At 49.3% G+C, this 12,241-nt stretch overlaps 5 protein-coding genes across 5 annotated transcripts; 2 read left to right on the top strand and 3 right to left on the bottom strand.

The window, feature by feature from the left end:
* Positions 1-782: 782 nt before the first annotated feature.
* Positions 783-1,862, top strand: BP5553_00804 (putative High osmolarity signaling protein sho1; the record flags this gene model as incomplete). The annotated part of the gene is made up of 3 exons (XM_032009427.1): positions 783-893; positions 988-1,275; positions 1,332-1,862. The coding sequence occupies 3 exons, from the start codon at positions 783-785 to the stop codon at positions 1,860-1,862; spliced, it is 930 nt and encodes a 309-aa protein (XP_031873481.1).
* A 1,420-nt stretch (positions 1,863-3,282) lies between these two features.
* BP5553_00803 (Uncharacterized protein) lies at positions 3,283-4,918 on the bottom strand (the record flags this gene model as incomplete). Its single annotated transcript, XM_032009426.1, has 4 exons — positions 3,283-3,877; positions 3,944-4,260; positions 4,315-4,628; positions 4,681-4,918. 4 exons carry the CDS (start codon positions 4,916-4,918, stop codon positions 3,283-3,285), a joined length of 1,464 nt encoding a protein of 487 aa, XP_031873480.1.
* A 1,148-nt stretch (positions 4,919-6,066) lies between these two features.
* BP5553_00802 (Bax Inhibitor family protein) lies at positions 6,067-7,050 on the bottom strand (the record flags this gene model as incomplete). Its single annotated transcript, XM_032009425.1, has 4 exons — positions 6,067-6,555; positions 6,607-6,709; positions 6,768-6,838; positions 6,892-7,050. The coding sequence occupies 4 exons, from the start codon at positions 7,048-7,050 to the stop codon at positions 6,067-6,069; spliced, it is 822 nt and encodes a 273-aa protein (XP_031873479.1).
* A 961-nt stretch (positions 7,051-8,011) lies between these two features.
* BP5553_00801 (Septin-9) lies at positions 8,012-9,599 on the bottom strand (the record flags this gene model as incomplete). Its single annotated transcript, XM_032009424.1, has 7 exons — positions 8,012-8,255; positions 8,309-8,776; positions 8,827-8,964; positions 9,035-9,122; positions 9,185-9,301; positions 9,359-9,434; positions 9,579-9,599. The coding sequence occupies 7 exons, from the start codon at positions 9,597-9,599 to the stop codon at positions 8,012-8,014; spliced, it is 1,152 nt and encodes a 383-aa protein (XP_031873478.1).
* Positions 9,600-10,615: 1,016 nt separating this feature from the next.
* On the top strand, positions 10,616-12,012 carry BP5553_00800 (SVP1-like protein 2; the record flags this gene model as incomplete). The annotated part of the gene is made up of 5 exons (XM_032009423.1): positions 10,616-10,724; positions 10,779-10,817; positions 10,874-10,971; positions 11,024-11,380; positions 11,440-12,012. 5 exons carry the CDS (start codon positions 10,616-10,618, stop codon positions 12,010-12,012), a joined length of 1,176 nt encoding a protein of 391 aa, XP_031873477.1.
* Between the last annotated feature and the right edge of the window lie 229 nt (positions 12,013-12,241).

Below are 12,241 nucleotides of genomic sequence, written 5' to 3'. Positions count from 1 at the left end.
CCCCCGCCGCCACCACAGTGACCACCACGCCCTGAAGCCCTGAGGCGACCACCGCGTCGTTCATCTCCTTCGCCTTCGCAGACGCTCGTATTCAATCTTCGACATCCTCAAACCTCCAACTCTCGACCTCAACCCTCCACCCTCCACTCTCCACCCTCTCCTCCCGCCGCCTCTCTGCTCGACTCGACTCGACTCTATTCGATTCGAACTGTAACTCCAACTCCAACTCCTTCGGCGCCGTCCTCTTCTCTTCTTTTGTCCCCTTCTTACCCTCTCACCGCGTCCACACTCGTTCCCTCCAATTCCCAAGCTTCATCCCCCCCCCCCCCAGCTCTCTACACCGCCAAAACAAGAGACAACTTCCTCCTGCGCTCTACCGCACCGCATACCATACGACATCACAGCACAGCCGCTGCGTGCAGTAGTAGATAATTTGCAATTATCACGATCCACGCTTTTCCACGTCTCATCTCGCCCCAGGAGTCCTCCTGAAGCAGGGTCGCCGGAGCCACTCACCGCGACCTCTCCGATAAGCTGAAACACTGACTGGGCCGCACCGACATCCTGCTCGGTATTCTGCATTTTTGTTGCATCCGTACCAACCGCCTACTCACGACCACACACGATTAACACATCGGTCGATTGAATCGACTGTCACTTCGGTGGCTCTAATTCTTGCAACTATCTCCTAATCATTTCCCGTCGAGGAACGGCCTGTCTCCGCCTCCCCCGACTCCCATATGCCATCATACGGATCGCTTCACTCTCCATCGCTTCGCAAAATGAATGGAGGAATGGATAGCAAAGGCAGGCGGACAGTTGCCACGAGGGGCATGAGTATGGGCAATATACTAGGTGATCCTTTCGCGCTGGCGACCGTCTCGATTGCGATGGTATGTTTGTCTGGATGTCCCCCAAGTTGGCGGTGCCGAGCTACGTATGCGAGGACTGATGAGGATGAATGGTGCTAACGGGAATAATCAACAGCTAGCATGGCTGATCGCCTTCGTCGGCTCGGTAATCGCGACGGCGGAGCAGTTGGAGATCCCTTTCCCCAATTATTCGTGGTTTGCCGTCGCATATATGCTTTGCGCCATCATTGGCGTATTTGTAGTAATTGCCTGGGATGCAACGGAAACCTACAACGTCGCTGTCGTTGGTTACCTTGCTTGCGGGCTTGTCTTGACCAGCTCGTCAGTTAACTCGGTCATATACTCTTCGAATGGCGCAAAAGAAGCAAACGCTGCTGGCCACATTTTGCTTTCCATGGTTAATGTATGTTGTTACTTCCCCTAGCATCCCTCCAATACTCGAACTAACAATGGGACTAGATTGTATGGATCTTCTATTTTGGATCCATGCCCTCTGCCCTACCCCGGGCCTACCTTGACTCTTTTGCGCTGCACAAAGAGCATAGAGCTTCTCAGAGCGGAAGAGGGGTGAACAATGGCTATGCTGGCGGCCGTCCCGATACCTCCATCTCCTCCAACGTCCCCCCTCAAATGTACACATCTGCCCAGCTAGGAGGCTTCGAGAGTGCATCCCCCGCACCAGGATACTCAGGACTAGAACGGGACTCTTCGCAAGTTAAGTTCGGCAATGGCAACCCAACCACCAACCAAGCCACAAGCGGACCTCTCACCGGCGAACCTACACCAGGAGAAGTTGTTGCACCTACAGAATACCCATACCGTGCGAAAGCCATCTACTCATACGAGGCCAATCCCGACGATGCCAACGAGATTTCGTTCGCAAAGCACGAGATATTAGAAGTATCAGACGTGAGCGGACGGTGGTGGCAAGCCAAGAAAGAAAGCGGAGAGACTGGAATCGCGCCTTCGAATTACCTGATCCTGTTATAATCCTTTCTCTTGGAACCAAACCAGGTCTTTTTCTTTAGGGTCGGGGTATCTTATTCTTTTCCTTCGTGAAAATGGGAAAGAATTATGGGCGGGTTTATAACGGAGTGAGAGGAGTTCATCTTGTAATAAAGCTCAATGCGATAACGATCCCTTTGCATTTGGTTTTCTCGTTTTCATTTCCCCCCCACAAAATCAACCATCAAACCCTGGCTTATTTCCGAACTTCTCAAAATCTCTTGATGATATGGTCCGAACGTCAGGTTTTCTTTGCAATACCAGCAGCGCTGTGCTGCTTCCTACTATTATTCTGCTAGGTTGCTTCAACCGTGGCATTCGTTTATTGTCCTCGATAGGAAATGGGACGGGGTTACGAAGCCCTAGAGAAGACCGCATATATGCACTCCTCCTGTACACCACTCGCCACCTCCAGCGCAGCAGCTTTTCCGTTTTTTCCCCTGTGTATGTGGGCATGTGTGTTGATTGGGGTTTTATGTGAATGGATGGATGATGGATAAGTGGCACATAATGTTCACCTTATACATCTGGGCTTTTGTTTTGAGTTGAGCTTTTGCGGGGTTTTATGTATGTATGAATGGTCCTGATAAGGGAGAAGAAATACGACAGAGAGAGAGAAGTGTAGCGAGAAATTGATAGATTGGTTTTCATGATTGGAGAGAAATGATGGATGTGAAATAAATGAAAATGAAGTGAAGTGCAATGAAGAATGTGCGTATTATGGATCTGTGACGTGAGTGAGCAATGGCAGAACTTACTTAGAAGTAGCAGGGTCTTGAGAATAAGACGCTCTTATTTTAATCGATCATCTATAGCAGAAGCAGGATACACATCGATATATTCCCTACATGACGAATTTTAAGCGCGGCCCATTTTGTTCTATTTAGTGATTAAAGATCATAGGACGAATAATCATTAGTGTTTGGGAATGGGTAGGTAGGATAAGGGTAGCTGTATAGAAACCTATTGGTAAAAGTTCACAAACCGAAAGATCGAGTTGGGTCGGCGGATCAATTAATCATATAGCATAGCGTAGTCCTCCTGATTTCGAGCAAATAGCATCGGCTCTGCGCTATATTGTTCAACGCTTTCCTCTATGTACATAAGAACTTTTTCTTCGTAGGGGTCTAATTCCGTGTATAGCACTGCGACCAAAAACTTCGCCTTGATCATCCCCCTAGTTTGGGCAATGGCCAAAACAGAAAATGGACTTCCTCACAGCATATACGCAAGACGTATGGAAAAGGGTATTTTTGAATTTGGAAGACGGTGGCTTTATTGATGACTAGGAAGGGTATGTGTCTTTAAATAAACAGAAAGGCCAACTTTTCTGAGCTCCATTGCTTCTACCGCATATCTCGTGTAGAGAGAGACGAAGGGTTGATCCCATTTGATCAACACTCCTTCAGATCGACTTATCACAGCCAATTCTCCCAAGCAATTCCTTTGTGTCGCTTGGTAAACTAACACCAGTGGCACTACTCGTGCCTTTTCTATACCGAGACGCATTTGACGTCCTGCCTCGGAGATTGATTGCTTCAACCCCAACTTCCTCTTCGTAGGGTTGGGGCACCTTCTCGCCCATCTGCTCCAGAGCCGCATGTCTTTCGTCTTCGATCTCCTCCTCCTCCTCCCCTTCGTCATCACTACGAGTGTCATCTGCTTGACCGCCTCGGATCACCTGGAGTGCGACCCTGCAAATCATCACAAACCACATGATAGTGATGACTTGCAGGAAGAGAAGTGCGCCTAGGAACCCCGATTTGATGTTATCATTGAAACATACCACGCCTTTAGGGTCACGGAACGGCTCCAGAAGGTGTCCAAACCGGTCTGGAGGCGGGAATGGCCCTTCTATGGCGCCTTTCTTGCCGCGGTAGCAGCCATAGCCAATGGTCACTGGAAGGTCGGCCCAGATGGAGTAGCAGATCGTGAGGTACACGACATGACGCGCCCCAATCCAGACGAGCAGGAAGAAGGCGAAGGCAAAATCGCATGCCCTGGAGAAACCAAGGTACTTGAGGCACTTGGCGAGCTAAAATCACCATGTCAGTTATTTGGCATACAGCAACTTCCAGGTGTATGGGGACCCTACTGAAAGGAAGATATCTACACTATCCATGACGCAGAGGATCATGTTGGCGACCTTGGTTTGATGGTAGCCGTAACTCGTGAATATCAACATGGTAGTAACAATATGATGCGTGAACATCTGCCAATGATCTTTTCTCCTCTCCTCGATATTTATAACCATGATCTGCTGAAGCCAGAACGCATACTGCACAAGAATATACCACTTTACAAGGCCCGTCATCTCGCGATTTGGGAAATTGACCCAGAGATTCTTCAAATTGAGCCAGTAATCGGAGTTGACCAGGATGTACTTTTTAATCTGTTAACACCAATTCGACATCTTGTAAGGGGGGCTGCAGCTTACCATTCCTAACGGGAAGAAACAACAGTAGTATACGATGAGCCAAGCCTGCTCAGCAAATCTCGTCTGGTCCCTCTGTGTCTTGACTCCCCCTTTCTTCGCAAATGGCATTAAGATGTAATCCATGACCGCAGCACGAAGCCCCGTGAACACGACAATCCAAAAGAGCACCATCCAGGCATCATTCCAGCCTGCACAATATTCACCGGATTCCGAGTTGAAGTAGGAGAGCTCGAAAAATTTGCGAGTATGTCTTCGAGCGCGAGGGAACGAGAGGTGGGTCAGGGTCAAAAGCAAAAAGAGGTTGAGGGATAGCCCTGAGTTCCTGGTTAGCGGTATTGCTCCGAGTATGGGGGCAAATGGAAGTACCAATTTGATGCTCTACAACCCATGAGCAGAAAATGTCCAATGGTCCATCGTCCTTCCGTTTTGCCTTCTTCATTGTGAACATTGGGGGGGATTCGAATCCGATGGGCGGCCCCGGATGAAGCTTCTCCTCGAACCTCTCTAGGTTATCCCCATTACAATGGTAATCTGAAGACTCGGACGCCATCTCAACCTCAACAATTCTTTTGGGGTCTTCTATTGCCACTGAGTTGTTGATCATCGTCTGAATCTCGTCTCTATGGCCCAGGGGCACTGCGGAGAATAAAATTCCCGCCAATTGGGAAGTAAATCGGTCCTAACGTTGCCGAATTAAAGAGCAGGAAAGAAATCGGGATGAGTTCTATGATACAGGACAATCCATCGGGGGATTTTGAACGAGTGTGGGGGATGTATTGGTCCTGTTGCTGCAGTGGTTGAGGTGTGGGCGTTGCTTGTGGCTGAGAAGAAAGCAAAGGCGGTGAAGCGAACTGCCCGCTGGTTAAATTGAGTTTAAAAGGGGTGATTTACACATGGGGCTTTTCCGCTAGCTCTTTCGTTGGATATTGTTTCTCCATGCTAGACCGGTCCTTGAGCTGATTTTGGATATGATAGGGCTTCTTCAATGCAAGCGACCAATCTAACTCTATGTAATGTAATGCGCTGGCGAGAAGACGACGATCACTCAAGGCCCGGCGAGAGTGGGTTGGGAGGGAACTACTTCGTACGTGAACATGCACATGAGCCTCGGGTTCAACAATGGCACTATCAATCCCTAGAGACTTTAGAGCGTAGTTTCTGCGATCCCTTTAAGCTTAACCCTTCAATGCATGCTAGGCCAACAATGAAAAGTTCTCCAAGGTATGGGGCCGTAGCCAAGCTTTCCATCAATAGTCTCGTTAAACCAGGAGATTGCGGTGTCTTATTGACGCCAGAGCGTCCTCTAATACTTCGTAACTCTCTCGCAAATGCAATGGATTTGGATAGTCTTTTGGAACAACTCTTAATTCCCAATGCCGTGGAATCTAAAATTTAGAGGTCTCACCGGGCTTTATCATACTAGTTCGAGTCCCTGCAACTCGACCCCGCTCAGGGTCCTACAGCTTGCAGAGACTGGACCTAGTCTATTACTGAAGTTGATCTCGGGATTGATGGTTTAATCTTAGTAATAGAGAGATAAAATTTCATCTACCAATTGCAATCAAATTGAATAATTGATACAAATAACATCCCTAATATTAGGCCGCCGAAACCATTTCCCTATCCATGCCAACACAACGCCGAAGTAACATCGAAAAACGCAGAAAATTGATCTACCAAATAGAACTTCTCTCAATCGTAGGGGCTTCGCCAGTCTTCAAGCAATGCCGGAATATTCAAGCTTCGACTTTCCTAGTTGTTCTGTTGGTTGAGGATTCGAAGAATGGCAAGGAACAAGTTGATGATATCGAGGTAAAGGCTAATCGCAGCGGCAATCTCCTCCTCGACATGGTAATGTCTCATGATAAGCTGCGTATCCACCAAAATATACGCAGAGAAGAGCAACGCGGCAACACCGGAATACGCAAGCTCAACCGTGCTGTTTCCAGGGAAGAACATCGCCATGAAGCCGAAGAGAACCAGCGCCCACAAAGCACCGAACAAATATGGCATCCAAGATGTAAAGTCGTACTTTGTCTGGCATGCGAAGAGCGTGAGCGCAACGAAGATGCCGGCCGTGAGCAGGACTGCTTGGAGGACGATTCGCGAGTCGTAGAAGGATACGATGACGGATACAGAGTATGCCTCAAGTACTGTAAAACCTGATAGGAAGAGGAGGTTCGTGGGGTAGGACTTTCGCTTCCAGTAGGTCAATAGCATCATGGCGATGGCACCGAAGAGCTATGTAATGGTTAGCAGGTTGCCCTAGACGTCGGATATGGCTGGACTCACCGAGATGAACAGCATCCATGGATGGGACCGGATCCATAGCTTGTATGAGGGGCTCCAGAAGGAAAAACAACTTATGATACCAGTGGCAATAAGCTGCACAGTGCTGCATTTTGCGTCAGCGTACGAAGTACCGTCAGAGGGATATACTAGGGGAGACTCACAGAATAGCGTAGACCTTCCTCACGAAAGCCATTCTAATATCGATGGTTGCCTCTGCGACCGAGCCTCCGAACTACAATAGCATTAGCCACATCGTCACCTATTCAACCCCACTACCATGCTAACCTTGAAGTCATCGGGAATGTTGTCCTCGCTGCTCCTTGGGCCCCCTAACAGCGCTTCTTGATCGGCGGACGAGGACGGCTCAGCCGCATACGATGGAGGGGCTTGGGAATATTGAGCATCGTCGTCATGAGCGACGGCCGTGTATCTGGTGTTTGACATCGCGTACAGCAGCGTTGAAGGCGTCGATGGGTGATGGGAGGGAGAGTGTCTGAAAGCCCACGGCGATGAGAATGCGGATGTGGTGTGTTGCCTGGTAGTGGGCTGAAGCGTTGTTGGTGGTGGAAGGTTTCAGCTAATACGGATGAATTCCTGCCATTGTTGGTTGTACGACTCCAGGGGAGGTCGAAGGATCCCGCATGGTCATGTGGGGAAACTTCCAAGGTTGACACCCCAACGCCACAGTGTATAAGATACCAATATAAACTACGTAACTTTCTTGTAGGTGTTTTAGTCTTGAGTTTGGAGGATCTATATGAGAGTCTCGTTACTATTTCGAGAATACAGTACAGTATCCCTTCCTTCGTAATTGGAACGCAAGCATTCTCACTTGGGCCGGAGCGATCAGTTCGAGTGCATCGGATAAGGTTCAGCTATGGTTGCTAATTTCAGCAACGCGAACAAGGTAATCTGGAGGGTGACTACAACAGCTCAGGCCAGATGTACTGCTTTTCTAGCTGGCTTAGTTGTCCAGTGGCATGCTATAAGATCCTGCACTATCGTATCATATCATCTAACCGCGACGGTCCCGTTGATACTTCTCTTCCAACTTAGCAAAAGGTACATATGGAATAAGATTAATACAAACATCATATTTCAAAGGCTCGAAAACTACAAAAAGACTATATAAACCATGGTTTTATTCACAATCATCCATGTATTGTCATTGGGACCATGGCAAGCGGAAAAAATAATTTAGCTGCACATTAGAAGGTGATAAGGAAACGCATCATTAGCTTTTCGGAGCCAAAAAGCTTCTTGCAAATGCCGTCAACGACCCGCAAAAAGAAACCCCAGCTCCAAAGATCCATCGAAAACGAGAATTGCAGTCCCCAGCTCTGACCACCAACCTCCTCGGCCTCTGATAAGTAGTCCCCCGTGAAGCCACTATTTCTCAACCACCTCAAGCCTCCGAGTGATCCGCTTGCCCATTTACGGCCTCCATGTGCGCGCTTTGCTCCCGGTGCATTCTTGCCTCGATCTCCTTGAGCTGGCTTTCGCGTGCTAGCAACTCCTGTCGCTTCTCGTTGATTTCCCGTTGGACCTTGATTTCGATTTCGCGGAGCTTCTCCTCCTCGCGACGAAGCTGCTCTTCCTTCAGACGGACGGACTGGGATGCCAAATCCTCGGGGTTCATGGATGAATCACTACGTATAATGTCAGTATAGGTCTAAATCAGCCCTCAAAATGTTGGACTTACGCTCCACCACCACCCTCGACGCTCTTGCTGAGCTTCTCGGTACGGTAGTTTTCATAGAGGAAGTCATGCGTGATTTCCTTCAGATCTGCCAAATGGCTGTGCAGAAGAGCGCTTCGGATGGCGAGGAAATCGGAATGTCGCGGGTTGTCAACCTCCACAACACCCCATGGATATTGCCTAGCACGGACTTTACGGCCTCCAATTTCGACAATCTCCTCGGAACCGACAATTGCAAATGGCATGAGCCCACGGAGCTCGGCGTTTTCTTCGACAGTATCCTCGTCATCCTCCTCGATATCGTATGGGAAGTTGTAGACGGGGATTCGATAATGTTCAATGTCTTCCATGACCAGCTTCTTTGATTCGGCCAACTCGGCGGGTGTGAGGGAGTCGGCTTTGCCAATGACGGGAATAACATTGACTCTGGGTGACAGACGCTTCATGAGTTCGATATCAAGTTCGCGAAGGCTATAATTTGGTGAGTTCTAGACGTAGGTATTTGCGGATGGAACACATACCCATGGCCGGTAGGGGTGATAAAGTAGAGCAGAGCATGGACTCGATTGTCACGGAAACGGGGGTTACGCTTGATACGCGACTCCTCCGCAAGAATATCATCATATTGACGCTCGAGATAACCAACGATCTCGCCGAAGCTGGAATTGAGTTAGCATGGATCTCATCCCGTTTGACTTCCCTTATCTAATCTGGAGTATCATATCATACCTTGCCTCGTTGTCAATTAGGTCACCGAACCCTGGGGTATCAACAATTGTGAGAGAGATACGAGTTCCTTCCTCGTCCAATTCCAACTCTGTAGTGTAGTCAGCGACCGCGATCCATGCATAGGTAGGTATCGAGATGGGAGATGCGCACCAACGGTAACGGGCTTGATCTTGACATTCTCCTCGAGATGAGCGTTTGTCGCGTCGTCGGCGTCCTTTCCGGAGAGGACCTTCTTGCCGCAGAGGGTGTTCACGAACGTAGTGCGCCCTAGTCGCGACCAATTAATCACCTTATCAACGCGTTTCACAGGGTGGTGCGACAAACCTGTGCCCGAGGCTCCGCACACCATCAAACAGAACTGGATACCCTTCTTGACATTCTTCTTCCGGCGGATCTTGATCTGCGAAGACCTAGTATCAGTAATGGCACATCGAGAAGACTACTGTAGATAGGAATCGAACCCCAGAGTGGTACTACAGTCACCGATGATCAGAATAACGAAAAGGGGGTGAGTGGGTTAGGAGCTGTTGATTAGGGAACGTACTGCGCTCAGTGGAGAAGACATGATGATGGGTGAGATTTGGAGGGGATCAGGGCCACCGTCTAGTATTGACTGACTCGACGTATGGCGGATATGGAGGCAGCGGAGGGGGGGAGCGAGATGGGATTCGGGATCGAATTCGGTTTCGTGGGGATGTCTGAAGGGTCGCGAAATTTGAAGTTGCGGTCGAGCGAGGTTGCTGCTTCTCAGGGGAATTGGGGGAATGAAATTTAGCGAGATTCCATGTTAGACAAGCTCGAGACAAGGAGCTGGGGGGGTGTTATTTTGCCCCTATCCACCGAGTACACCGGCCTCATAAGGAGCTATATCGCAACCAAAGAATATGCCACGAGCGGGGATTTATGGTTAGAAGCACTAGAATAGGAATTACGCTGTTTGTACGTATTTATTTTATCTATAATTCCCGTAATGCTGTTCTGCTGTCCTGCTATTCTGTTGAGTTGCGATATTCTGCCGCCCTGTCTCGCCGGCCAGAGAAGGCGGTGGGAGCTACTCCATACGGGGTCGACGCTATTCCGCATCCGGCCAGCGCTACTCGCGCCAGGGACAAGGCTGAATGGGAATTGAGAGTTGGAACCCCCTTCAACTTCACAGCAGCAACAACAGTATACAGTACTCGTAGAAGGGGTTTCGAGAATAGGTGGCATTGGCAGTATCATTCTTGCGGCTTCGGATGCCAGTCAATACAGCAATCTGGCTGGTTTGATTTGCATTTTACCGTGCTCTCTGCTTCCACCGTACAAAGTATCATAGTGGAGTACGAATTACTCGTACTTGGTGGCGGCCTGCCGCCCTGTCCAGCCTGTCACGGGCACTTCGTACCTCTCGGGGCAGCCAGAAGGGTAGAAACACAAGACCGTCATCACAAACCACCGCTGCGCTTCCATATCTACCTTACGTAGGATGATCAGCTCCAGCTCGACAAGATTAAGGGAACATGCGCAGAGCTAGATATTAGGAAAACCACATCTCTTGGATTACACCCCCCAGCTGTCGACGCCCTTTGCAGAGCTGCCATCATGAATACCCGACCTGTGATCGAGAGCTCCAGCACGCCGGTAGCCTTGTCAGCCTCCTTCAACCAAGACGCCAGTTGCTTCGCTGTGGGACTCGACACTGGGTTCTGTAGTACGTTACGTCTGGGCTAGCTACCAGGAAACCGAATACTAATGCCCATTCCAGTATTCAACTCAGAGCCATGCCAGCTCCGGGTCTCTCGAGGTACGGCTAGAACTCAGCCCATGACTAATTATTTTATTAAATACTAAGTATCATAGACTTCAACGCGGGTATCGGCGCCGTATCGATGCTTGGGAAGGCAAATTTTATCGCCCTAATAGGAGGGGGAAAGCTGCCCAAATTCCCCCAAAATAAGGTCTGTGATGAATGGGAATCTATTCAAGACGAGGGGCTGATGCCGCATTCAGGTGATCATCTGGGATGACGCAAAGCAGAAAGTTGCCATACAACTGCCCGTCCTAACGACGGTTCGTGGAGTGAAATTCTCAAGATCACATATCGTAGTCGCTCTTCAGAACAGTGTCCGCGTCTACAAATTCCAAAGCCCGCCAGAGGTGTGGGCCGTCTTTGAAACGGCTGATAATCCTCTCGGGTTATGTTGTCTGGGTCCGAAGACTCTGGCATTTCCAGGAAGGACTCCCGGCCAAGTCCAGCTGGTTGAGTTGTCTACTGGGAATGTCAGCATTATTCCTGCCCATAGTTCGCCCTTGCGGGCTCTTGATATCAGCCGTGATGGCGAGATTCTCGCCACTGCGAGCGACACCGTAAGTGCAGCTGCGTTCGAGCTATATTCTATTGATCATTCATATTAAGCTGAGCCTAGGGTACTCTAATACGGGTGTTTGCTACAAGTAACTGTGCTCGCATTGCCGAACTCAGGCGAGGCGTCGACCATGCTGTTATCTTTTCTGTTGTCATTTCTCCTTCAGGCGAATTGCTGGCTGTCACATCCGACAAGTCCACCCTCCACATATTTGACATCCCTCATCCTTCCAAGTCAACGAGATCGGAGGCTACAAATGCCACTCGAAGGCTAACATCCCAAGGCGGCGGAGGAAGTCCCGGTCTGAGCGACGTGGAAGCGAGCCAGAAATGGGGAGTCCTGGGCCGCATCCCATTGCTGCCAAGAGTATTTTCCGATATATACTCATTTGCTTCTGCTCACTTCGAGATCGGCGATGAGCCCGTTTCCGGAGGCTCAACCCCACTGAACTCCCCTGGTGACTCAGGGTTCCGGCCGCCAAAGGGTATTATAGGTTGGACTAGTGACCACAGCGTTGTAGTCATCGGGGCTGGGAGAGATGGCAGATGGGAAAGGTTCATCATTGCCGAAGGCGACGATGGTAAGAGATATTGTGTCCGAGACGGTTGGAAAAGGTACCTTGGCATCAGTTGAGGCTCTGGATGGTTCATTTGTGCTATTTAGCGTGGCGTATGGAGACCATCATATTGGAGTATAAGGGAGCTGCATGTAAACTCAGTTACTTGCTATATATAGCTTTTATCAACATCGCGAGAACTTTTATACTAGAATGCTCATAAATTATGGCATGATGATCTTGATGGCCAAACTCATTGTCTGTTGGCCCTTTGAGTAGTTCTAGCGGAAACGCAGGGAATCAGAG

This window comes from Venustampulla echinocandica, assembly GCF_003357145.1.
Source record: "Venustampulla echinocandica strain BP 5553 chromosome Unknown scaffold_0, whole genome shotgun sequence".
Classification (NCBI taxonomy): domain Eukaryota; kingdom Fungi; phylum Ascomycota; class Leotiomycetes; order Helotiales; family Pleuroascaceae; genus Venustampulla; species Venustampulla echinocandica.
This window is presented reverse-complemented; position numbering and strand designations above follow the sequence as displayed.